Below are 27,739 nucleotides of genomic sequence, written 5' to 3'. Positions count from 1 at the left end.
CCAAAAAAAATACTCTGTCCTCCTCCTCCTTGGCCTGTCCTCTGCCTTTGACACTGTTTATCACTCCCTTCTGTTACAAACTCTCTTATCTCTTGGCATAACATACCTGGCCCTCTCCTGGATCACATCATACCTCACAGACCAAACATTTAGCTTCTCCCACTCTCACACCAAGTCGTCTTATTATTCCCCTCTCTCTTGGTGTCCCACAAGGCTCTGTTCTAGGACCCCTGCTCTTCTACACCCTCGGCCTGGGACAGCTCATAGAGTCCCTCTTTAAGTATCGCACAATGCCTATCTTCCATATCCTCCTTCCTCTCCTCTCACTTTTTTTTTATACTTAACATGGATAAAACAGAATTTATCATCTTTCCTCCATCTTGCTCACCTTCCCCCTCCAACAGACCTATCTATCACGATCAATGTCTACACACTCTCCCCGGTCAACCAAGTCCACTGCCTTGGAGTGACCTTGGATTCTGCCCTGTGATTCAGACCGCACATCCAAGCCCTTTCAACCACCTGCCGCCTTCAACTCAAAAATATCTCCCACATCCACGCATTCCTCAACCATGAGTCTGCAAAAATGCTTGTACATGCCCTCATCATCTTCTGCCTAAACTACTGCAACATCCTCCTCTGTGGCCTTCCATTTAGCACTCTCACACCCCGCCAATCTATCCTCTACTCTGCTGCCCAACTAATCCGCCTCTCCCCCCGTTACTCCTCTGCCTCTCCCCTCTGCCAGTCTCTTCACTGACTCCCCATTGCCCAGCGAATTCAGTTCAAAATTCTAACAAATACGTATAAAGCCATCCACAACCTGTCCCCTTCATACATCTCTGATCTACTTTCCCGATACATCCCCACATGTAATCTTCGATCCTCACAAGACCTCCTTCTCTCCTCTCCTCTTATCCCCTCTTCCCACAACCACCTCTAAGATTTCTCCCGTACATCCCCCATACTGTGGAACTCTCTACCCCAACATATCAGACTCTCACCTACAGTGGAATCCTTCAAAGGAAACCTGAAAACTCACCTCTTCAAACAAGCCTACAGTGACCCTGCTGCTGCTGTACCACCATGACCAGCTTTACCCTTACCTACTGTGTCCTTCCTCCATACCTTGTAGCACGGGCAGGGCCCTTTCTCCTTCTTTACCAGTCTGTTCGACTACTTTCACACTAGCGTTTTTGCTTGATCCGGCAGGGTTCAGCAATAACGCTTTCGTTACTGATAATACAACCATCTGCATCTGTTATGAACGGATCTTGTTGTATTATCTGTAACATAGCCAAGATGGATCCGTCATGAACTCCATTGAAAGTCAATGGGGGGTGGATCTGTTTTCTATTGTGTCAGAGAAAACAGATCCGTCCCCATTGAATTGCATTGTGGGTCATGACGGATCCATCTTGCTTCATATCCTAGGACGGAAAGCAAACTGCAGCATGCTGCGGTTTTCTCTCCGGTATGAGAACGGAACGGAATGTATTTTGGAGCATTCAGTTCTCTTTAGTCATGTTTTGTCCCCATTGACAGTGAATGGAGACAAAATGAAAGCGTTTTTTTCCGGTATTGAGACCCCATGACAGATCTCAATACCGGAAAATAGAAACGCTAGTGTGAAAGTGGCCGAAATCATCTTGTTTATGCTTAGTGAAATTATCTGGATTATGTATGTATACTCCTTATCATATGTACAGCGCCATGGAATAAATGGCGCTTTAATAATAAATAATAATAAATAATCCACCATCTCTATCTTGTTAATGAGATCCAGCACACCTCTCCCAAAAGCAGCATCAAAGGCATCTTATCTAGCCAATCCAGACCCTTGCTCTGTACTGACAAAGGATAAAAATCCTGAAACAGCTGTTTACAAATAGGTGTCTCCTTCTTGCCCATAGAGCATTTCTTGTACAGTGAATTTGCATATTTCAGTTGGGTCTGTTCTTTGAGAAGCAGAAAAACCTACAAGTTTGTTGATGTCTCAATTGAGATGTCTCAATTGAGTTGACTCATTCTTTGTTACTTTAGTTTTATTCTTTAACCCCATATCCAACCATTTAGTGACTATTGCAGTATGACAAGACTTACCTGTCACTTATTGAGTCTTTAGGTACAAAGAAATCTTCCTTTGAGAGATAAGCTGCTGCAGTTCCACCACCAAAATAATTTTTCCTTAGAAAATTAGCAATGCAATTAGAAACAATCAAGGCTCCCAAGCCAGTTGGAAATCCAAAAATCTTGTAAAATGAAATAGTGACAAAATCTGGTTGATATACTGCCAAGTCTAGTGGAGATGTGCTTACAAAGGAAGCTGCATCCAGCAAAACACACCACTTGCCTGGGGCCCTAATTGGCAATATTTCCCCAGTCTGAATCTTTTTTATCCATGAGAGAGGATACTTGGTTCCTGAAAAATTGCTCAGTGCTGGATAGCTGAAAAGATGGAAAGTGCTGTCATTCAGAAGTTCAGTTGTTGGACTTTCTGACTGTAACATCTCTTCTGGTTCAACTGGAACAGTTGACACATGTAACATTTTCATATTCCCCCTAATTCCAACCACTGAGGTATGATTATCAGTCAGGTAACAGAAGTAGCTCCCTGCATTACTCGAACTTCTTGAAGTCCATGGGAACGTTTCTGCCACTAGTTTAAGAGCTGCAGTACTTCCGGATGTAAAGATAACAGAGTAGTCTTCTGGAGATGCATTAAAGTGTTGTAATATTCTAAAGAAAAAAGAAAAAGACAATTTCAAAAACATTGACTTTTTATAATGTTTAGTGTCTACGATTTATCTTCCCCATTATATTTAGATAATGGGGAAGATTTATCAAAACTGGTATAAAGGAAATAAAATGTAAAGTGGAATGTGATTGGTTGCTATGGGCAACTAAGCTAGTTTTCCTTTACATCAGTTTTTATTAATCTCCCCCAATGAGTATAAGATTATTGACCTATGACGATGACCCAAACAAAAGTCTGAGATTAAGCAGCTAAAAGTAAAACTTTAGTGAAGAAAAAAAATCCAGTGTACTTTCATAAACAAAGACACTTTTATTGAACTTAATAAAAGCCAAGTTCAGACATCATGGAAAGTATTTGAGAGTTATGGATCTTGAAGTAATGTGCCATTGTTTGGCTAAAATCATCTTGATGTGCCCATTTGACGTGCTATACTGGGTGATAAAGTTAAGGTGGACTTGCTTTTCTTGTTTTTTGGAGGTTGTGGTTAGACATTCCTCCTGGGACACGGAGGAGCTTATTTTCAAAGCATTTTTTAACAGTTTAGCTGGATAGTGTTTTGTGGAAAATCGTTTTCAGACGGTGTCTGTTTGTTGTACGAAGTCTTCTTTGTATGTGCAATTGCGTCTTATTCGTTTAAACTGGCTATATGGTTTATTCTGTAGCCATTTCTTATGGTGAAAGCTGGAATAGTGGATATAGCTGTTGCTGTCTACTGGTTTGAAGTACGTTTTTGTGGAGATGGTGTTGTTGTGGCTCCAGATGATTATATCTAGGAATTCGGTCTCCGTTCTATTGAAGTTGAGACCAAAAGTTATACCCCAGTCTGTTTCGTTCAGGGATTGGCAGAAGGATTTGTCCTCATCCCATATGATAAATATAAGTGACTGATAAATCACCCGTAGGTGACTCAAGACACAAGCGCTGGGATAGCAAAACAGACCGCTGTCTCCCTCTACTTATAGATTGAGTGGGTGCTAGAAAGGACGCAAAAATACAAAACTATAAATAAGGACCATAAATGAGCAGTCTGTAGCGGTCGTAATCTGTGTTATAAAGAAATAATAGTACTGCAAGTACGCACGGTGTAAACACAAATCTATATGATGCTAGAAGATTACCTGATGAGTTCCTGCTTTATTAAATTCAATGGTGCATCCTTTTTCTTTTACCGGTTCTTTATAGTTCTAAATTTCCTTGTCCTGTAGGTGTCTTTTGAATAAGAGCGTTCTCCTTGCTCACCTGCAAGCACGGACGCTGCCCCGGCCGGAAGCACGCGTGGTGCGAGGGAGCTTGTTGTTACGGTCGTCCTGGAAACCGCTTCGGTGACGTCACCTCTGTGAATACTGTAGCCTCCGTGGGACAAAAAACCACCTACGCGTTTCAGGGCCTGTCGGGCTCCTTCGTCCCCAGTGACAAAGTGTTGAAGTGACAGCAGCATGAGGAGATCACAGAGTAGTGATGTGGTAGCAGCATGAGGAGACCACAGAGTGGCCCAGTGACATAGTGTTGATGTGGCAGCAGCATGAGTAGACCACAGAGTGGCCCAGTAGTGACATAGTGTTGAGGTGGCAGCAGCAAGAGAAGACCACAGAGTAGTGTTGTGGCAGCAGCATGAGGCAACCACAGAGTGGCCCAGTGACAGTGTTAAGGTGGTAGCAGCATGAGGAGACCACAGAGTAGTGATGTGGAAGCAGCATGAGGAGACCACAGAATGGCCCAGTGACTTAGTGTTGAGGTGTCAGAAGCATGAGGAGAACACAGATTAGTGATGTGGAATCAGAAAGAGTAGACCACAAAGTGGCCCAGTGACATAGTGTTGATGTGGCAGCAGCAAGATGAGATCACAGAGTGGCCCAGTGACATAGTGCTGAGGTGGCAGCAGCATAAGGAGACCACAGAGTCGCCCAGTGACATAGTGTTGAGGTGACAGCAGCATGAGGAGACCACAAAGTAGTGATGTAGCAGCAGCATGAGGAGACTATAGAGTGTCACAATGACATAGTGTTGAGGTGGCAGCAGCATAAAGAAACCAAAGAGTAGTGATGTGGAAGCAGCATGAGGAGACCACAGAGTGGCCAAGTGACATAGTGTTGAGGTGGCAGCAGCATGAGGAAACCCCAGAGTGGCACAGTGACATAGTGTTGAGGTGGCAGCAGCATGAGGAGACCACAGAGTGGCCCAGTTACATAGTGTTGAGGTGACAGCAGCATGAGGAGACCACAGAGTAGTGATGTGGCAGCAGTATGAGGAGACAACATAGTGGCCCAGTGACATAGTGTTGAGGTGACAGCAGAATGAAGAGACCACAGAGTAGTGATATAGCAGCAGCATGAGGAGACTACAGAGTGGCCCAGTGACATAGTGTTAAGGTGGCAGCAGAATGAGGAGACCACAGAGTAGTGATGTGGAAGCAGCATGAGAAGACCACAAAGTGGCCCAGTGACATAGTGTTGAGTTGGCAGCAGCATGAGGAGAACACAGAGTGGCACAGTGACATAGTGTTGAGGTGACAGCAGCATGAGGAAACCACAGAATAGTGATGTTTCAGCAGCATGAGGAGGCTACAGAGTGGCCCAGTGACATAGTGTTGAGTTGGAAGCAGCATGAGGAGAACACAGAGTGGCCCAGTGACAGTGTATAGGTGACACCAGCATGAGACCACAGAGTAGTGATGAGGCAGCAGCATGAGGAGACCACATTGTTGCTCAATGACATAGTGTTGAGTTGGCAGAAGCATGAGGAGACCACAGAGTGGCTCAGTGATATACGTCACCTCTGTGAATACTGTAGCCTCCGTGGGACAAAAAACCACCTACGCGTTTCAGGGCCTGTCGGGCTCCTTCGTCCCCAGTGACAAAGTGTTGAAGTGACAGCAGCATGAGGAGATCACAGAGTAGTGATGTGGTAGCAGCATGAGGAGACCACAGAGTGGCCCAGTGACATAGTGTTGATGTGGCAGCAGCATGAGTAGACCACAGAGTGGCCCAGTAGTGACATAGTGTTGAGGTGGCAGCAGCAAGAGAAGACCACAGAGTAGTGTTGTGGCAGCAGCATGAGGCAACCACAGAGTGGCCCAGTGACAGTGTTAAGGTGGTAGCAGCATGAGGAGACCACAGAGTAGTGATGTGGAAGCAGCATGAGGAGACCACAGAATGGCCCAGTGACTTAGTGTTGAGGTGTCAGAAGCATGAGGAGAACACAGATTAGTGATGTGGAATCAGAAAGAGTAGACCACAAAGTGGCCCAGTGACATAGTGTTGATGTGGCAGCAGCAAGATGAGATCACAGAGTGGCCCAGTGACATAGTGCTGAGGTGGCAGCAGCATAAGGAGACCACAGAGTCGCCCAGTGACATAGTGTTGAGGTGACAGCAGCATGAGGAGACCACAAAGTAGTGATGTAGCAGCAGCATGAGGAGACTATAGAGTGTCACAATGACATAGTGTTGAGGTGGCAGCAGCATAAAGAAACCAAAGAGTAGTGATGTGGAAGCAGCATGAGGAGACCACAGAGTGGCCAAGTGACATAGTGTTGAGGTGGCAGCAGCATGAGGAAACCCCAGAGTGGCACAGTGACATAGTGTTGAGGTGGCAGCAGCATGAGGAGACCACAGAGTGGCCCAGTTACATAGTGTTGAGGTGACAGCAGCATGAGGAGACCACAGAGTAGTGATGTGGCAGCAGTATGAGGAGACAACATAGTGGCCCAGTGACATAGTGTTGAGGTGACAGCAGAATGAAGAGACCACAGAGTAGTGATATAGCAGCAGCATGAGGAGACTACAGAGTGGCCCAGTGACATAGTGTTAAGGTGGCAGCAGAATGAGGAGACCACAGAGTAGTGATGTGGAAGCAGCATGAGAAGACCACAAAGTGGCCCAGTGACATAGTGTTGAGTTGGCAGCAGCATGAGGAGAACACAGAGTGGCACAGTGACATAGTGTTGAGGTGACAGCAGCATGAGGAAACCACAGAATAGTGATGTTTCAGCAGCATGAGGAGGCTACAGAGTGGCCCAGTGACATAGTGTTGAGTTGGAAGCAGCATGAGGAGAACACAGAGTGGCCCAGTGACAGTGTATAGGTGACACCAGCATGAGACCACAGAGTAGTGATGAGGCAGCAGCATGAGGAGACCACATTGTTGCTCAATGACATAGTGTTGAGTTGGCAGAAGCATGAGGAGACCACAGAGTGGCCCAGTGATATAGTGTTGAGGTGGCAGCAGCATGAGAACACCACAGAGTAGTGATGTGGCAGCAGCATGAGGGGACCACAGAGTGGTCCAGTGACATAGTGTTGAGGTTACAGCAGCATAAGGAGATGACAGAGCGGCCCAGTGACATAGTGTTCAGGTGGCTGCAACATGAGAAAACCACAGAGTGACCCAGTGACATAGTGTTGAAGTGGCAGCAGCATCAAAAGAACACAAAGTGGCCCAGTGACATAGTGTTGAAGTGACAGCAGCATGAGGAGACCACAGAGTAGTGATGTGGAAACAGCATTAGGAGACCACAGAGTTGCCTAGTGACATAGTGTTGAGGTGGCAGCAGCATGAACAGACCACAGAGCAGTGATGTGGCAGCAGCATGAGGAGACAACAGAGTGGCCTAGTGACATAGTGATGAGGTGGCAGCAGCATGAGAACACCACAGAGTAGTGATGTGGCAGCAGCATGAGGGGACCACAGAGTGGTCCAGTGACATAGTGTTGAGGTTACAGCAGCATAAGGAGATGACAGAGCGGCCCAGTGACATAGTGTTCAGGTGGCTGCAACATGAGAAGACCACAGAGTTGCCTAGTGACATAGTGTTGAGGTGGCAGCAGCATGAACAGACCACAGAGCAGTGATGTGGCAGCAGCATGAGGAGACAACAGAGTGGCCTAGTGACATAGTGATGAGGTGGCAGCAGCATGAGGAGACCACAGAGTAGTGATGCGGCGACAGGATAAGGAAACCACAGAGTGGCCCAGTGACATAGTGTTGAGGTGGCAGCAGCATGAGGAGACCACAGAGTGGCCCAGTGACTTAGTGTTGAGGTGACAGCAGCATGAGGAAACCACAGAGTAGTGATGTGGCAGCAGTATGAGGAGACCACAGAGTGGCCAAATTACATAGTATTGAGGTGGCAGCAGCATGAGGAGACCACAGAGTGGCCCAGTGAAATAGTGTTGAGGTGACAGCAGCATGAGGAGATCACAGAGTAGTGATGTGGCAGCAGCATGAGGAGACCACAGAGTGGCCCAGTTACATAGTGTTGAGGTAGCAGCAGCATGAGGAGACCACAGAGTGGTGAATTGGCAGCATAAGGAAACTATAGCGTGGCACAGTGACATAGTGGTGAGGTGACAGTAGCATGAGGAGACCACAGAGTAGTGATGTGGCAGCATGAGGAAACCACAGATTGGACCAGTGACATAGTGTTGAGGTGGCAGCAGCATGAGGAGACCACAAAGTGGTGAATTGGCAGCATAAGGAAACTATAGCGTGGCACAGTGACATAGTGGTGAGGTGACAGTAGCATGAGGAGACCACAGAGTAGTGATGTGGCAGCATGAGGAAACCACAGATTGGACCAGTGACATAGTGTTGAGGTGGCAGCATCATGAGGAGACCACAAAGTGGTGAATTGGCAGCATGAGGAAACTATAGAGTGGCACAGTGACATAGTGGTGAGGTGACAGTAGCATGAGTAGACCACAGAGTAGTGATGTGGCAGCGGCATGAGGAGATCACAGAGTGGCCCAGTGACATAGTGTTCAGGTGGCAGTAGCATGAGGAGACCACAGAGTGGCCCAGTGACATAATGTTCAGGTGACAGCATCATGAGTAGACCACAGAGTAGTGATGTGGCAGCAGCATGAGGCAACCACAGAGTGGCGCAGTGACACAGTGTTGAGGTGGCAGCAGCATGAGGAGACCACAGAGTAGCGATTTGGCAGCATGAGGAATCCACAGAGTGGCCCAGTGACATAGTGTTGAGGTGGAAACAGCATGAGGAGATTGTCACTGGGCCACTCTGTAATCTCCTCATGCTGCTGTCACCTCATCACTATGTTACTGGGCCACTCTGCATAGTGTTGAGGTGACAGCAGAATGAGGAGACCACAGAATAGTGATATGGAAGCAGCATGAGGAGACCACAGAATGGCACAGTGACATAGTATTGAGGTGGCAGCAGCATGAGGAGAACGCAAAGTAGTGATGTGGCAGCAGCATGAGGAGACCACAGAGTGGCCCAGTGACATAGTGCTGAGGTGGCAGCAGCATGAGTAGACCACAGAGTGGCTCAGTGACATAGTGTTCAGGTGGCAGCAGCATGAAAACACCACAGAGTAGTGACGTGGCAGAAGCATGAGAAAACCACAGTGTGGCCAAGTGACATAGTGTTGAGGTGGCAGCAGTAGGAGAACACAGAGTATTGATTTGGCATTAGCAAGAGGAGACCACAGAGTGGCCCAGTGACATAATGTTGAGGTGACAGCAACATGAGGAGACCACATAGTAGTGTTGTGTCAGCAGCATGAGGCTACCACAGAGTGGCCCAGTGAGACAGTGTTGAGGTGGCAGCAGCATGAGGAGACCACAGAGTGGCCCACTGACATAGTGTTGAGGAGGCAGCAGCATGAAAAGACCACAGAGTAGTGATGTGGCAGCAGCATGACGAGACAACAGAGTGGCCAGATGAGATAGTGTTGAGGTGGCAGCAGCATGAGAAGACCACAGAGTTGCCCATTGACATAGTGATGAGATGGCATCAGCATGAGGAGACCACAAAGTGTCCCAGTGACATATTATTGAGGTGGCAGCAGCATGAGGAGACCACAGAGTAGTGATGTGGCAGCAGCATGAGGAGACGACAGATTGGCCCAGTTACATAGTGTTGATGTAGCAGCAGCATGAGGAGACCACAGAGTGGCCTAGTGACATAATATTGAGGTGACAGCAGCGTGAATAGACCACAGAGTAGTAATGTGGCAGCAGCATAAGGAGACAACAGAGTGGTCCGGTGACATAGTGTTGAGGTAGTAGTAGCATGAGGAGACCACAGAGTGGCCCAGTGAAATAATGTTGAGGTGACAGCAGCATGAGGAGACCGCAGAGTATTGATGTGGCAGCAGCATGAGGCGACCACAGAGTGGCCCAGTGACACAGTGTTGAGGTGGCAGCAGCATGAGGAGACCACAGAGTAGTGATGTGGCAGCATGAGGAAACCACAGAGTGGTCCAGTGACATTGTGTTTTGGTGGCAGCAGCATGAGGAGACCACAGAGTAGTGATTTGGCAGCATGAGGAAACCACAGAGTGGCCAAGTGACATAGTTTTGAGTTGGAAACAGCATGAGGAGACTACAGAGTGTCCCAGTGACATAGTGTTGAGGTGACAGCAGCATCAGTAGACCACAGAGTAGTGATGTAATAGCAGCATGAGTAGACCACAGAGTGGCCCAGTGACATAGTGTTCAGGTGGCAGCAGCATGAGGAGACCACAGAGTAGCCCAGTGACATAGTGTTGAGGTGACAGCAGCATTAGGATACCATAAAGTAGTGTTTGGGACGCAGCATGAGGAGACCACAGAATGGCCCAGTGACATAGTGTTGAGGTGGCAGCAGCATGAGGAGACCAGAGAGTAGTGATGTGGCAGCAGCATGAGGAGACCACAGAGTGGCCCAGTGACATAGTGTTGAGGTGGCAGCAGCATGAGGAGACCACAGAGTAGTGAAGAGGCACCAGCATGTGGAGATTACATAGTGACCCAGTTACATAGTGTTGAGGTGACAGCAGCATGAAGGATGCCACAGAGTAGTGATAAGGCAGCAGCATTAGTAGACCACAGAGTGTCCCAGTGACAGAGTGGGGAGGTGGCAGCAGCATGAGACCTCTTATGCACTTTTTGAATGGACTTTGGACTTTATACTGTTAGCCAGATAGTTAGCATCATTATTGGAATTACATGTTGTGTACAGGAAATGTACTGTATGCTTCATACTGTACGTGATCATTCTTTATATTGTGGAATTTTTTCATTTCACTGCATGTCACGGGCACTTCACATGTGTTGCACTTCATTTGTTTCTTAAACTTTGATGCTTATTTTGACGATTATCACTATTGTATGAATTTGTTGATTTTATTTATTGTTTTTTTTTATTGTTACAATCATGTCATTTGAACACATTATTTATTTATTTGATCATGGTTTTGAGTATATGGCATATATTGATAAATTCTATGTTCACACTTTAATTATTGTTGATTAATTATTGTACATTTTTATTTGTTTATTGACCGATAAACATAAAATGAGTGTAGCTTCAGATGGGGAAGTCACAGGGGGCCGCGCTGTAAATGAATGATTACTGTATACAGTATGTTTACAGTAATTGTTGTGTGTGAAATCCTCAGACAAAAATGCCCCTTTGTTACAGAGCTGTAATTAGCATCTCCCCACTCATTCATCTGCTACTGTACAATATGTCCTTTCATTCAGAAAAAAAAAGTGAAAAAGCTGTGTATTCAGTCAGTTCATATTCACTTAGGAAAGGAAAGGTGCTTTTTTTTCCCTTAACCTCTATTTACAGAAGCCCAGTGCAATCCGTTAAAGACCCCTCAAACTGCAAATTTTATGAAGAGAAGAGAATGAAGAGAATAGGGCCCAATACTGACCCCTGAGCAGGGCTCGAGTCCTACGGGAACGGCGTTCCCTTTCAGGGCCGCCCGTCTTTAACGCCGGGCAAAAGGACCAGGAAGCGGTGAAGGCTTTGTAATCACCGCTTCCTGGTCCTCTGTAGGTAATGCTTGAAGTTAAAATATACCATCGGATTGGAGAAAACTCCAATCCGATGGTATATTCTAAATCCGAGGCATTCCCATGTATTAAAATCATTGGTGTGCAGTACGCCCTCCCCCTGCCCTTCCCAGTATTAAAATCATTGGTGGGCAGTGCACCCCCCCCCCCCCCCGGTACTAAAATCGTTGATGGGCAGTGCATCCTCCCCCCCCTCTCCATTACTAAAATCATTGGTGGGCATTGCGCCCTCCCCCACATCATTGGTGGCAGCAGCAGTTCCGATCTGAGTCCCAGCAGTGTAATGCTGGGGCTTCGATCGGTTACCATGGCAGCCAGGAGGCTACTGAAGTCCTGTCTGCAATGGTCAGTTTATTTAGCAGCATTATACTTACATGCGCTGTGGTTGCCCAGTTGCTCCTTCTTCTTGTAACTCACAGGTCTGTGTGGCGCATTGCTATAATCATAAGCAATGCGCCGCACAGACCTGTGAGTTACAAGAAGAAGGAGAGCCAGGCGGCCACAGCGCATATAAGTATGCTGCTGACTAACTGACCATGGCAGCCAGACAGGACTTCAGTAGCATCCTGACTGCCATGGTAACCGATCGGAGCCCCAGACTCCGATCGGAATTGTCGCTGCCACCAATGATGGGGTGGGGGGGAGGGCGCAATGCCCACCAATGATTTTAATAATGGGAGGGGGGGGCGCACTGCCCACCAATGATTTTAATAACGGGGAGGGCACACTGGGGGCTGAAGGAGAGGCACTGGGAACTGATGGAGATGCACTGACTGGGTGCCTGGGGGCTGATGGAGAGGCACTGGGAGCTGGTGAAGAGGCACTGGGAGCTGGTGGAGAGGCACTGGGAGCTGGTGGAGAGGCACTGGAAGCTGATGGAGAGGCACTGAGGGCTGATGGAGAGGCACTGGGGGCTGATGGAGAGGCACTGGGGGTTGATGGAGAGGCACTGGGGGCTGATGGAGAGGCACTGCGGGCTGATGGAGAGGCACTAGGGGCTGATGGAGAGGCACTGGGGGCTGATATAGAGGCACGGGGGGCTGGTGAGAGGCACTGGGGGCTGATGGAGAGGCTACTGAGGGCTGCTATGAGGCTACTGGGGGCTGATATATGGCTACTGGGGGCTAATATATGGCTACTGGGGGCTGCTATAAGGCTACTGGGCGTTGCTATAAGGCTACTGGGGGCTGCTATGTGGCTACTGGGGGCTGCTATGAGGCATGGTGCTCTTATCTGAGGTCTGATTGGGCGTCATTCATATTGGGGTCTGAGCTGAGGTCTTATTGGGGTCTTATTAACATTGGGGATCTTATTGGGGCTGTTAGCTGAGGTCTGATTAACATTGGGGGTCTGATTGGTGGTCTGACCTGAGGTGTAATGAAAATTTTATTTTTTCCGGAGCAGCTTGGAGAAAAAAGGCCTCACAGTCTCCCACAACTCTTCTGCCCGGCCAAGCCAGCCAGCACCCCTGAGGCCAAGCCTGTCAGCACTCCTGAGGCCAAGCCAGCCAGAACCCCTGAGGCCAAGCCTGTCAGCACCCCTAAGGCTAAGCCAGCCAGCACCCCTTAGGCCAAGTCTGTCAGCACCTCTAAGGCTAAGCCAGCACCCCTCAGTCTTCAGAACTGTAAGTAAATTATATATAAGGGGAACTTATAATATGAAAGAGACAAATTATGTCTGAACAGACTTATAGCGCAAATTCCAGTTTTTATTTACGTTTTATGTTGCCACTGAATTTTTATATATATTTGGGGGGGGGGGGGGTTGGAGTGCAGTGGATCTTGGGTGAGTTCCCATCACTTTTTTTTTCCAGGACACTTGACCCCTGCCCCTGAGGTACCCCACTAGTGACAGTGACCCATCTGAGTGTGATACCTTTAATAACCCACCCTCTATTTTCTATCACTGAGCCAGTTACTTACCCACATACAGATATTTTCTCCCAGTGCAAGCATTCTCATTTTATATACTAACCTTTTATGTGGTACAGTGTCAAATACGTTGGAGAAGTCCAGATATACAACATCCATTGATTCGCTGCTGTCAAGACTAGGACTTCCTCATAGAAACTGATCAAATTAGTTTGACATGACCCATCCCTCATGAAGCCATGCTGGTATGGCGTTATTTGCTTATTTTCATTGAGGTTCTCCAAGATAGCATATCTTAGAAAACCTTCAAACAGTTTACCCACGACAGATGTTAAACTTACTGGCCTATAGTTTCCAGGCTCTATTTTTGGACCCTTTTTAAATATTAGCACCACATTTGCTATGTGCTAATCTTATGGAACACTCTCTGTCAGTATAGAGTCCTTAAATATCAGAAAAAAGGGTCTAGCTATGACATTACTTAATTCGCTTATGATACGGGGGTGTATGCATCTGGTCCTGCCGATTTGTCTATTTTAAGCTTTTTAAAGACGCAGCTGTACTTCTTTCTGGGTCAGACAGGGCACTTTTAATGGGGAATTTACTTTTACATTCTGCATTTCATCTGACAGTTTATTTTCTTTAGTGAATACAGTGGAGAAAAAAAAATATTTGTATATAAAAAAAGATGGCATGAGATGCTTTGATCTCATCCCTGCTACTTTTGCAGAAGACAGCACTAAATAGAGCATGTGTACCGCCTCCTATGCTATATGCTAAATGAGGCATTAGTGTACATTTTGATCAAAGGCATAAGCCACTGACCACGCCAAGGTTGCTCTATGAGTGGGTAACCTAACATAGAATTGCGCGGTGCTGCATGGCGACCACGGTGCCATCCTGGCCGGCGGCCCTGCTGCCTAACTATGCCATACCTAGCACTGGGCCCCACCAAACCAGCCAGAAAACAGCACAGTGGCCCGTGCAGCACCGCACCATGTGAACAGTTTCCAAATTTCACCTTACCCTGAAGCTCTCTGGAACTCCAAATGAGGAGCATGGTAGGTTAATTTAACCCCTACTGCAGAATGCTTGGCTAATTAAAATCACCTGGCCGAATGGAAAGAGTGCTGATCCAGGGACAGAATATCTATATATGTATATAAAAAAAGAAGAAAAGAAATGAATCGCACATCCAGCTACTATGCTTTGATCTCATCCCTGCTATTATAGCAGAAGACAGCACTAAATAGCGCATGTGTACCGCCTCCTATGCTACATGCTAAATGAGGCATTATTGTACAGTTTGATCAAAAGGCATAAGCCCACTCACCACGCCAAGGTTGCCTCTATGAGTGGGTCCTAACCCAAAATAGGCGCGGCACGGCGACCACCGGCGCTGTGGCGCCATCCTGGCCGGCGGCGGGACCCAGCAGCCAAACAGCACCCCTGGTGCCTGACTATGCTCTCAGTTGGAGTTCCTGAGAGCTTCAGGTAAGGTGAACTTTGATAACTGTTCACATGGTGCGGTGCTGCACGGGGGCCACTGTGCTGTTTTTCTGGCTGGTTGGTGGGGCCCAGTGCTAGGTATGGCATAGTCAGGCAGCAGGGGTGCTGTTTGGCTGCTGGGTCCCGCCGCCGGCCGGGATGGCACCACAGCGCCGGTGGTCGCCATGCAGCGCGGCGCCAATTTTAGGTTAGTACCCACTCATAGAGGCAACCTTGGCGTGGTGAGTGGGCTTATGCCTTTTGATCAAAATGTACACTAATGCCTCACTTAGCATGTAGCATAGGAGGCGGTACACATGCGCTATTTAGTGCTGTCTTCTGCTAAAGTAGCAGGGATGAGATCAAAGCATAGTAGCTGGATGTGCGATTCATTTCTTTTCCCATAACAGTGCCATCAACAGATCCCCCACCCCATAACAATGTCATCCACAGATCCCCCACCCCATAGCAGTGCCATCCACAGATGCCCCTCCCCATAACAGTGCCATCCACAGATCCCCCATAAACAGTGCCTTCCACAGATCCCCCATAACAGTGCCATCCACAGATCCCCCAACATGACAGTGCGTCATCCACAGATCCCCCATAATAGTGTCATGCACAGACCACCATTAGTTCAAAACCCACCAAAAGCACACCTTTTGGTAAAAATATATTTTTTCTTATTTTGCTCCTCAAAAACCTAGGTGCATCTTATAGGCCGGTGCGTCTTATAGGGCGAAAAATACGGTAATAGCTTTGCTTTCTCCTCATTGCTCTTTGCAACTCCCCCCACATTACTGTGTAGAGGGCCGACACCTTCAGATTTATATATTTTACCATTTATATAATTGAAGAATGAAGAACATTTTAGGGTTAGTTTTGCTCTCTTTGGTAATTAATTTCTCGATCTCTAGTTTGGCTGCTTTTATTTATTTTTTACATATTCTATTTTTTCCTTATAGATTTTCAGTGCTTCCTCGCTAGTCTCCTGTTTTAGTGATTTAAATACTTTATTTTTGTTTTTTATTGCTTTCTTTACAGTTCTATTTATCCACATTGGTTATTTCTTGTTCCTTAACCTTTTATTCCCATAAGGTATTTACCTCTCACAATTAGATTTTTAGGAGTTCTAGACTTGACAGCGGCGAATCAATGGATGTCGTATATCTGGACTTCTCCAAAGCATTTAACACTGTACCACATAAAAGGTTAGTATATAAAATGAGAATGCTCGGACTGTCAGAAAATGTCTGTATGTGGGTAAGTAGCTGGCTCAATGATAAAAAACAGAGGGTGGTTATTAATGGTACACACTCAGATTGGGTCACTGTCACTAGCGGAGTACCTCAGGGGTCAGTATTGGGCCCTATTCTCTTCAATATATTTATTCATGATCTTGTAGAAGGCTTGCACATTAAAATATAAATTTTTGCAGATGACACTAAACTGTGTAAAGTAATTAACACTGAAGAGGACAATATACAGCTACAGATGAATCTGGATAGATTAGAGGCTTGGGCAGAGAAGTGGCAGATGAGGTTTAACACTGACAAATGTAAGGTTATGCACATGGGAAGGAATAATGCAAATCACCCGTACATACTAAATGGTAAAACACTGGGTGACAATGACATGGAAAAGGACCTAGGAATTTTAATAAACAGCAAACTAAGCAGTAAAAAACTGTGTCAGGCAGCTGCAGCCAAGGCCAATAAAATAATGGGTTGCATCCAAAGGGGCATAGATGCCCATGATGAGAATATAGTCCTACCACTTTACAAATCACTAGTCAGACCACACATGGAGTACTGTGTACAGTTCTGGGCTCCTGTCAACAAGGCAGACATAGCAGAGCTTTAGAGGGTTCAGAGGAGGGAAACTAAAGTAATAACTGGAATGGGGCAACTACAGTACCCTGAAAGATTATCAACATTAGGGTTTTCACTTTAGAAAAAAGACGACTGAGGGGAGATCTTATTACTATGTATAAATATATCAGGGGGCAGTACAGAGATCTCTCCCATCATCTATTTATCCCCAGGACTGTTACTGTGACGAGGGGACACCCTCTGCGTCTGGAGGAAAGAAGGTTTGTACACAAACATAGAAAAGGATTCTTTACGGTAAAAGAGACTATGGAACTCTCTGCCTGAGGAAGTGGTGATGGTGAGTACAATAAAAGAATTCAAGGGGGCTTGGATGAATTTCTGGAGTGTAATAATATTATAGGCTATAGCTACTAGAGAGGGGTCGCTGATCCAGGGAGTTATTCTGATTGCCTTATTGGAATAGGGAAGGAAGTTTTTCCGCCTTAAGTGGGGAAAATTTACTTCTACCTCACAGCCTTGTTTTTTTTTTGCCTTCCTCTGGATCAAATTGCAGGATAACAGGCCGAACTAGATGGACAAATGTCTTTTTTTGGCCTTATATACTATGTTACTAGATATAGCCCAACTGCCACTGAGCATGCAACATCCACTAGGTAGTCATAATCATGAAGTGTATAGATAGCTTAGATAGGGACAAAAGCCTAGGGCAATAGTAATGGCAGAAATAGGAGGCCTGGGCAGTGGCGTGCCTGGGGGGGGGGGGGGGGGGTGCGCTCCGCCCCGGGTGCCGGCTTTCAGGGGGTTTCCAGAAGCAATTAGCGCTTCCATCAATACAGATGGAAGCGCTCATTGCTGGAGTGCTGACGCAAACATACTGCGGCGGGGCACGGGAGCGCATAGTTCCCTGCCCCGCTGCTGATCACCGCCATAGGCTTTAGGCCTAGTAGGCTTGAGGCCTATGCAGTAGTGAAATCCCGACGCAGGCATGCGTGATGACGTAATCGTGCGCTCCTGTGCCGGGATGCAGCAGCACAGTGAAGTGTGCGCACATTCCTCTCCTTTGCAAGCGCAGGTGAGTATTTAGCTTTTAGTTTCTTTTTTCTTGTTTTTATTTTATTTTATGTACCAATTTGTGGGGGAAAAATATTATGGTGGGATACTGTGTGGGGGCAAATTATTATGGGAGGAATTACTATATGGGGCAAATAATTATGGTAGGGATTACTATGTGGGGTGCAAATTACTATATGGGGCAGTGTGGGGGAAATTATAGTAGGGGGCAGTGTGGGGGAAACTACTGTGTGGGGGAAATTACTGTGTGGGGGAAACTATTTTGTGGAGATAGTGTGGGGTATATTACTGTGGGGGGGGCAGTGTGGGGGAAACTACTGTGTGGGGACAGTGTAGGGGAAACTAATGTGGGGGGGCAGTGTGGGGGAAACTACTACGTGGGGGAAACTACTGTGTGGGGGGCAGTGTGGGGGAAACTACTGTGTGGGGACAGTGTGGGGGAAACTACTGTGTGTGTGAAATTACTGTGTGTGGGAAATTACTGTGTAGGGGCAGTGTGTGGGAAACTATTGTGTGGGGGCAGTGTGGGGCAAACTACTATATGGGGCAGTGTGGGGGAAATTACTGTGTGGGGGGCAGTGTGGGATAATCTACTGTTTGTGGGCAGTGTGGGGGTAATTAGTGGAGCAGTGTGGGGGAAATTACTGTGTGGGGGCAGTGTAGGGAAAATTATTTGGGGGGGGCAGTGTGGGGGAAACTACAGTGTGGGGGAAATTACTGTGGGGGGGCAGTATTGGGGAAATTACTGCATGGGGGCAGTGTCGGGGAAATTACTGTATGGGGGCAAATTACTATGGGGATTTACTATGGGGGCAGTGTTTGGGAGGGAGAGCCAAGGAGAGGGGTTGACAAGGGACCCTTCAGCGCCCGGAACTGACGGCAGAAGCTAAAAAGTCGCTGTCGATACAGGACTCGTTAATTTTGATAAATGTCAGTCTGTCCACGGAGTCAGTGGACAGATGGGTCCGCTTGTCAGTGACCACCCCATCTGCCGCGCTGAATGTCCGCTCAGTTAGTATGCTGGATGGGGGGCAAAACAGTACTTCCAGTGCAGATGTACAGCCTGGCAATCCAGTACTCCATGGGGTCGTTGGTGCTCATTCTGTCGGAAGCACAGACAGAACCCATGTAGTCTGCCACCATTCTAACCTCTGTAGGTGTCTAGCTCTTTGGTTTTATGATCTCTTGGTTGCTTAGTTGCTTGGTTCCTTGGGGATCCCTCCTCATCTGTGTATCTGGCTTATTACCAAAAAATTATCAGTTAGACACACCTTCCTAGTTTGGAACATTCCAATCATTATCGGTTAGGCGTGTACACACGATAAGTACTATGATGTCATTATATTAACCAGAATGCATTTCTGCTGCTGTTGTAATGTCACCTACTCACACCTAGGTGACACTGTTGTATAAGTCATAAGCATCATGCCCTAAACAGTTAACTATGCAAGTCTGACTTCATCTTGCATTCTATACATTTGACATCTAGAACCTTAAATCAGAATGATAAGGATTTACTTTGACACATACACTAATTAAAATGCAGACTTGGTGGTACCATTAGACATCTCTCAATCTTTCAAATTTATGGTACAGATAAGAATACACGTGTGTCTTTAAAGAGTAGTTAATTGCTTGTTAGAATAACATAGCTTTCTTCTGACAGAGACTCATTAACACAGTCTAATACTTAAAGATTCTTCCTATATTTTAGGTGGAAGCATTCTTAGTGAGAATTAAATAAGATAATAGATGTACTATATATTTTTATACCATTTAACAACATACATAACATTACCATATACCCTATTGATTATCTTATACTTAAAGAATTAAGGTTCATTACACGTGTATATATATATATATATATATATATATATAGTGGGGATTCGCTCTGGTAGGCAGATTAGCGGACGCAGTATAGAAGCAAAAACAAAGTCTTTAACTTAAACAGTTAAATTTTTATTCACACATAAACAAAATGACAGTTTGCCGTCTTGGTGTTCATTCACACCATGGCAAGTCCACAGAACAAAAAACATTAACCTCGTGAGCGGATTTGTCAGCAGCAGTCCACAACAGGCTTTAAAAGCCTTCTTCCCAGCAATGCGGCTCTCAGCCCTTTAGCACGGCACACATCCTTAGATCTCCAAACACAGACTCCACAGCTTCCCTGTCAGATGGAGGATAATCCACACCACCTGACAGTGTTGCGTGTGATTTTATATCCCAAGACCCGGCCTGGAGTGTGTGGAGCAGCCACCCAGCCAGCACTTTGGCTACTCCCAGTAAGAGCTGGCCCGGATCAGTTTTGTAGCCATACTAAACAGCAAACAGTGTCAATCAGCACTAGCTGTCGCTGACACTTGAAACTACCGGCTATTACCTCACCGAAGCCAGGAACCTCGGTGACTCATACCTTCCGTCAATGACGGACCTTTGCACCTTCCTACATACCTACCCCTGAAGGGGTGAACACCCACCAGACAGTGTACCCGGGACAGGGCATCTGCTTTTCCCTGTAACCTGCCTGCCCTAAGTTCCACGGAAAACTTGACGTTTTGTAAAGATAAGAACCATCTGGTGACCCGAGCATTCCTCTATTTGGCTTGGCTCATCCACTTGAGAGGGGAGTGTTCGGTCACCAGATGGAATTTTCTCCCCAACAGATAATAGCGGAGAGACTCGAGTGCCCACTTGATGGCCAAGCACTCTCTCCACTATACTGTACCTAGTCTCGGCTGGGGTAAGTTTGCGGCTCAGGAAAACAACGGGATGTTCCCCCCCATTAATTTCCTGAGAGAGTACAGCTCTGAGGCCTACTTCAGAGGCATCGGTCTGTACCACAAACTCCCTTTTGAAGTTGGGCGTCACCAAAACTGGGGATCCACAAGGGGCCGACTTCAAAGCAGAGAAAGCCTTTTCCACCTGCTCATTCCAGTGACCCATAACGGACTTCCGTCCCTTCAGGAACCCTGTCAATAGAGCCGCTAAAGTGGCAAATGGGGAACAAACCTTGTATAATAGCCCACCATTCCCAGGAACAAATTTATATGCCTAGTGGTTACAGGTCGGGGCCAATTCCGAATTGCCTCAATTTTATTCACCTGAGGTTTGATAATTCCATGCCCAATTACATACCCCAGGTACTTGGTCTCTTCTAACCCTATTGCGCACTTTTTTGGGTTAGCGGTCAGTCCAGCCTTCTTAAGGGAGTCCACTACAGCCTGCACTTTTGGTAGATGACTTTCCCAGTCGGTACTATGAATGACAATATTGTTCAGGTAAGCCGAAGTGTACCGATGATGTGGACGAAGTACAACGTCCATGAGCCATTGAAAAGTGGCAAGGGCGTTATGCAGACCAAAGGGTAACACCTTATATTGGTATAGTCCTTCTGGTGTGATGAAGGCAGTTTTCTCTTTGGCAGCCTCCGTCAAGGGTACCTGCCAGTACCCTTTGGTGAGGTCCGACACAGAAAATTACCAGGCTTGGCCTAACTTCTCAATAAGCTCATCTACTCAGGGCATGGGATATGCGTTAAACTTGGACACCTCATTCAGTTTGCGGAAGTCGTTACAGAACCGCAATGTCCCTGTCCGACAGAATGAGCACCACGACCCCATGGAACCGACGGCGGGGGCTAAAAAGTCTCTGCCGATCCAGGACTCGTTAATTTTGATAAATGTCAGTCAGTCCACGGAGTCAGTGGACAGACGGGTCCGCTTGTCAGTGACCACCCCATCTGCCGCGCTGAATGTCCGCTCAGACAGTACGCTGGATGGGGGGCAAAACAGTACTTCCAGTGCAGATGTACAGCCTGGCAATCCAGTCCAGTACTCCATGGGGTCGTTGGTGCTCATTCTGTCAGAAGCACAGACAGAACCCATGTAGTCTGCCACCATTCTAACCTCTGTATTAATACTATCGGACTGGCCCATTCACTTTTGGACTCCTTAATGACGTCTGGCTACAGCATTAGCTGCACTTCCTTCACGATGGCTTGTCGCTTAGCCTCAGGTACCCGGTGTGGCGAAACCAACCTCGCCACTGGGCTTTGGAGAGGACTGGCTGCTGGCCTCTTGCCCCAGGATTATGGGCCCTATCATCAGCCCATGCAAAACTTAAGCTCCATGGCAATTGAACTGTATGTGTGTGGTCTGAGCGCCATTCAATAATATGCGCTCAGACCTAAGCTATCTGGGGATATGTTGCATGTCTTTATTTTATGTAGTAAATGTAACCTTGTGTATTTTATTGTATTTTATGTCTTTTGCAACCATGTGCTCAATGGAGTCTGCCTCTATCCCTGGATATAATTTGATTATTTCCCATTGTCTCCAGGAAAGAGGGCTCTGTAAAACTGGTTTGAGCCAGATAGCATGTGCCAGCAGGGCCCAAAAGATATTTTACTAACTTTTGAACCCTGGTCTGATTCATGCCATTTTTTAATATGTTGTTCCCCTGAATGGATTGATTGCGAATATGTAATTTTTATGTGAATGCGATGTATGGTTTTAGAGTTATGAAAGTTGCGGTAGAAAGTATGTTTAACTGTATGTATAATTGAGTCTCCTCTCAGGATAAGGGAGGGAATATGCTGGGTGTGTTTCTATTGTCCCATTGTGTGTTTAAAATGGTGATGTCTGTTCTGTTGTCCTCACATGTGTATTGGCGATCTCCTTTGTCCTCAGAGATAATTGGATTGCTCTTCAGGTTGTCTGGACAAGAGGAGGAAACCATGATGCATTGTGCGGATATGTTGTCCTATGTTACAGTCTTCATTCTGGTCCTCTGGGGGCGTGAACGATTGCTTGCTGTAGTTACATTGTATGTCTTGTAATATACTGATTGGTTGTATTTCAAACCCCTGTGGGCAGTACTATGTTTGTTTTTTGTGAATAAAAGAGGCTGTACTTCAAGTACAGTCAGACAACTGTTTTGACCCTCAAAACGGAGCCTTGTCTCGTTATTGGGGGGATTCACTGTATGCTGTTAGAAGACCGATTGCCAGGATTGTATGCTTTTCTGTTCGTCTGCTAGCAGCTATTCGTGAGGTTCCAGTTGAGTGCTACTTTGTATCCAGTTCGGGAGTTGGTGTTCTGCAGTAGCTGTGCCTGTCTCCAGAAAGGGGCATATCGCCTAAACGGAATTTTAACCCTTGTCTGCGGAAATCGGTCCGTTACATTGGTGGCAAGCAGCGGGATCGTTCCTACAGCCAGAAGGACAGCTACAGGAGACACCATTTCTGTGGATTCTTACAATTTAAGGACAACACATGTCCAGATACAGCGACCCTGACAGCAGCAGGATGGACCAGCTGTGTTATACGATGAGGAAGACCTGGATGGCCGGGATGCATTAAGGAAAGGCATCTGGTACCAGGCCCTGGATAATCTACAATACCAGCGGGGTGAGAGTCTCCCAGTGAAGAGCAGCGGTTGCAGAAGCAAGTGGCCCTGCGGATGCCCTTCCTGGGGAGTAGCCCCTGGAGGAATGGGTGAAGGAACTAGAGCACCGGGTATGGACAGGAGCTATGGCTGGAGGTTGCCTACCAGGCGCTTTGGTGGTATATGGCACAGTATATACCCTGGACAGCCGAACATGACAAGCCAGAGGGGAGAGGAGTTTTATGGTCCTGGCTTGTTATGGGTAGATCCTTTGCAGAGCCTGACTTCGGGAGCCTGCACAGTCCAGATTCAGGACATTTTCTATGAGAGGGAGGCTAGGCATGAGTGGGATGACCCCATGAGGTTAGAGCAAGACCTGGCTCACCTAGCAACCTGGAGTGGGAACTGGAGCAGGACTACCGAGATCTCTTCCACTCCATGAGAAGGCTCAGCAGGACGGTAAGGTGACAGACCCAGATCCAGACCCATTCAGCCTGGGCAGATATTGTAGAATGTTACTGGGAAGGACCCCAGGTGGCCTGTAGAGATGGGACCGAGGTCTCTCCGCCGGTCCTGCAGGGAATTGGGACGCCCAGTCTCCATTACCAGCGGCAGTGTGAAGTGCAGGGAGAGGAGAGCAGCGTCCTCCCTCCCCAGCGTCAGGCGGAGTTACAGGGGGCAGAGTGAGGTAGTTGTTCCTGCCCCCCAGCAGCAGCATGATTTTTTGGATTGGGAGCCCAGTCTCCTTTCCCAGCATCAGGCGGAGTTACAGGGGGCAGAGACAGTCGGTCCTGTCCCCCAGCGGCAGAGGGTCCAGCAGGGAATAGAGAGCCCAGTCTCCTTTCCCCAGCAGCAGGACACTGTATTAGGAGCGGAGACGGTCGGTCGCCCTCCCAGCGGCTAGAAGTATGTATGGGAGAGGAGCTCGTTACCCCCTCTCCCCAGCGGCAGCTTAACGCACCAGGGGGAGAACAGTAAGCCCCAAAACAGTACAGATGGGACCGTTGTCTCTGCACTTACAGCACAGGGGGTAGAGAACAGTCGGTCTCCCCCTCCAACAACCAGGCTCCAACCAGGCCTTCTTCCGTGGTAGCGCCTGGCACCAGGGCAGAGTACCGCTGATACCTGCCCACAAAGCAACCCCCACTCCAAGCCAGGGAGCAACCACAGAGACCGGGAGTACCAGCTTCCAACATAACCTTGGTGGACTCACTGGACAGAGACAGGCTACCAAATGCAACAGGTCCAGTATTGGGTTGAGGGTGGGCTGCCAGACTAACTCAGGTACCGACCGGCGTGAGGTCAGGTACCTGGTTAGTCTTCCCTGGGGGGGGGAGATGTGTGGCGAAACCAACCTCGCCACTGGGCTTTGGAGAGGACTGGCTGCTGGCCTCTTGCCCCAGGATTATGGGCCCCTATCATCAGCCCATGCAAAACTTAAGCTCCATGGCAATTGAACTGTATGTGTGTGGTCTGAGCGCCATTCAATAATATGCGCTCAGACCTAAGCTATCTGGGATATGTTGCATGTCTTTATTTTATGTAGTAAATGTAACCTTGTGTATTTTATTGTATTTTATGTCTTTTTGCAACCATGTGCTCATTGGAGTCTGCCTTAACCCTGGATATAATTTGATTATTTCCATTGTCTCCAGGAAAAGAGGGCTCTGGTAAACTGGTTTGAGCCAGATAGCCATGTGCCAGCCCAGGCCCAAAAGAATTTTAACTAACTTTTGAACCCCTGGTCTGATTCATGCCATTTTTTATATGTTGTTCCCCTGAATGGATGATTGCGAATATGTAATTTTTATGTGAATGCGATGTATGGTTTTAGAGTTATGAAAGTTGGGTAGAAAGTATGTTTAACTGTATGTATAATTGAGTCTCCTCTCAGGATAAGGGAGGGAATAGCTGGGTGTGTTTCTATTGCCATTGTGTGTTTTAAAATGGTGATGTCTGTTCTGTTGTCCTCACATGTGTATTGGCGATCTCCCTTTGTCCTCAGAGATAATTGGATTGCTCTTCAGGTTGTCTGGACAGAGAGGAGGAAACCATGATGCATTGTGGGGATATGTTGTCCTATGTTACAGTCTTCATTCTGGTCCTCTGGGGGCGTGAACGATTGCTTGCTGTAGTTACATTGTATGTCTTGTAATATACTGATTGGTTGTATTTCAAACCCCTGTGGGCAGTACTATGTTTGTTTTTTGTGAATAAAAGAGGGTGTACTTCAAGTACAGTCAGACCACTGTTTGACCCTCAAAACGGAGCCTTGTCTCGTTATTGGGGGGATTCACTGTATGCTGTTAGAAGACCGAATTGCCAGGATTGTATGCTTTTCTGTTCGTCTGCTAGCAGCTATTCGTGAGGTTCCAGTTGAGTGCTACTTTGTATCCAGTTCGGGAGTTGGTGTTCTGCAGTAGCTGTGCCTGTCTCTCAGAAAGGGGCATATCGCCTAAACGGATTTTAACCCCTTGTCTGCGGAAACGGTCCGTTACACCCGGTATAGTTTTTAACCAGACTTTTGCTGATAATTTCATGTCGGATTATGGAAGTGCAGTCCAGGAAGGTCCGAGAACACATCCGTGTTTCAACTAATGAACTCCCTGGCTTCCCGAGTCTGTTTAGAGGAGAGGCTGTCTGAAATTTTTATTGTGGCAGCCGCTTCCCTTGCTTCAAGCAGAGGGGCCGAAACCACTTCTCCTAGACACCCTGGTCGCGGGCTGTCTTCAGTATAGGTTTCCCTATCTTTCCATGGTTTGAGCAGATTCACATGGTACACCTGCTCTGGCTTTCACCTCCCTGGCTGGTGTACCTTGTAATCTACCTCTCCAATTTTTTCAAGTACCTCGTAGGGCCGCTGCCACCTTGCTAGGAACTTACTGTCTATGGTTGGTACCAGAACCAATACCCGATCACCTGGGTTAAAGGACAGGACCCGAGCCTGCCGGTTATAGACCCTACTCTGGCTCGCCTGTGCTGCCTCCATATGCTCCCTAACCAGAGGTAACACTGTTTCCATCCATCCTTCCATCCGGGTGAATTACTCAACAACACTTTTGTGCAGTGTGGGTTGTTGTTCCCACACCTCTTTGGCCACGTCCAACAGACCACGAGGGTGTCTGCCGTATAGCAGTTCAAAGGGCGAGAACCCAGTAGAGGCCTGGGGCACCTCTCGCACTGCAAACATGAAATAGGGCAGAAGAAGTTCCCAGTCCCTCCCATCCTTAGACACCACTCTTTTTAACATATTTTTTAATGTTTGATTAAACCTCTCTACCAGACCATCTGTTTGCGGATGATACACGGACGTCCGTAGCTGTTTTATGTGGAAGCAACTTACAGAGTTCCTCACTGACCTTAGACATAAACGGGGTCCCTTGGTCAGTCAAAACCTCCTTAGGCAGACCCACTCGAGAAAACATCTCCATTAATTCCTTAGCTATGAGTTTGGCGGATGTATGATGCAGTAACACCGCCTCCAGGTACCAAGTGGCGTAGTCGACGACGACCAAGATGTGTTGGTGCCCTCTAGCAGACTTTGGTACTGGGCCTATAAGATCCATAGCGATCCTGTCACGGAAGGTGAGGGAAGGGAAGCAAAGAAAATTGATATTCATGTGTAATCACTCGCATGAATCATAGAAGTCGGTAATAAGTGATCTGGATTGTTTGACTGGGTATTAGTGCATACCAGCACTTGTTACCTTTCGTGTCCGACACTATTTAATTAAGTGTGGACACATTTGCTGCCGTTTTTATCAAGCACCCCCTTTGTTGATTGTGGGGCTTTGGAAACGGTATTGTGTATTTAGTTTGTGTCATTTTGAGGGATATATCCCATCTATTTTATATTAAAAAGTAAACGTTATGTATTAAACAATCCAGATCACTTATTACCGACTTCTAGGAAGGGAAGCAAACCAAACACAACAAAATACACAAAACAACAGGCTAGGCCCCTATAGCTAGGGAAACAGGGAAAGTCACCTTCTGACAATCCTAAGTCTTTCCCTGACTGTTACCAACATGAACAAATCTCAATGGTAGAAGTGTTCATGCACTCAAACCTAAGCCCTGCTGCAACTGATACGAACCCTCAGCTAGGGAGCAAGCGGAAAGACAACCGGTTCCTTGAACAAGATGAAGGAACCCACGTCTGCCTAAGGCCTAGCCAGTACAAACAACAGAAGGGAAGGAAGGAGGACTTAACTGAAGACGAACTGGGAGCAGGAGATCCACAAAACACCAGCAGAGAACTCCAGGAGAAACTATAAACCGCAAGGGCTATAGTGAGAGGCAGGTATAAATAGCATCACTAACAAACAAATGAGCAGAACCTGTGAAGGGGTGGAATCCTGCCCAAAGCAACAACAAAGCAATCTGTCAGATAGATTCACGTGCAGCAAGTCTGACAGATCTTCTCAGATCACTCACAGGGCAGGGCGTGACAGTATCCCCCCCCCCCCCCTCTACGGGTGACTTCCGGGCACCCAGGACCAACTTTATCCGGGTGTGCCCT

At 47.1% G+C, this 27,739-nt stretch overlaps 1 protein-coding gene across 3 annotated transcripts in view; it reads right to left on the bottom strand.

The window, feature by feature from the left end:
* MOCOS (molybdenum cofactor sulfurase) overlaps positions 1 to 27,739 on the bottom strand; it is a 1,795,153-nt gene that overhangs the window by 1,257,729 nt on the left and 509,685 nt on the right. For all 3 annotated transcript variants that reach the window (XM_040432351.1, XM_040432352.1, XM_040432353.1), the window contains exon 4: positions 2,104 to 2,739. In XM_040432351.1, coding sequence (XP_040288285.1) covers positions 2,104 to 2,739 — 636 coding nt within the window. The remainder of the gene's footprint in view (positions 1 to 2,103; positions 2,740 to 27,739) is intronic.

The sequence above is a fragment of the Bufo bufo genome, chromosome 5, assembly GCF_905171765.1.
Source record: "Bufo bufo chromosome 5, aBufBuf1.1, whole genome shotgun sequence".
Classification (NCBI taxonomy): domain Eukaryota; kingdom Metazoa; phylum Chordata; class Amphibia; order Anura; family Bufonidae; genus Bufo; species Bufo bufo.
The sequence above is the reverse complement of the archived record's forward strand: the minus strand, read 5'-3'. Positions and strand labels throughout refer to the sequence as shown.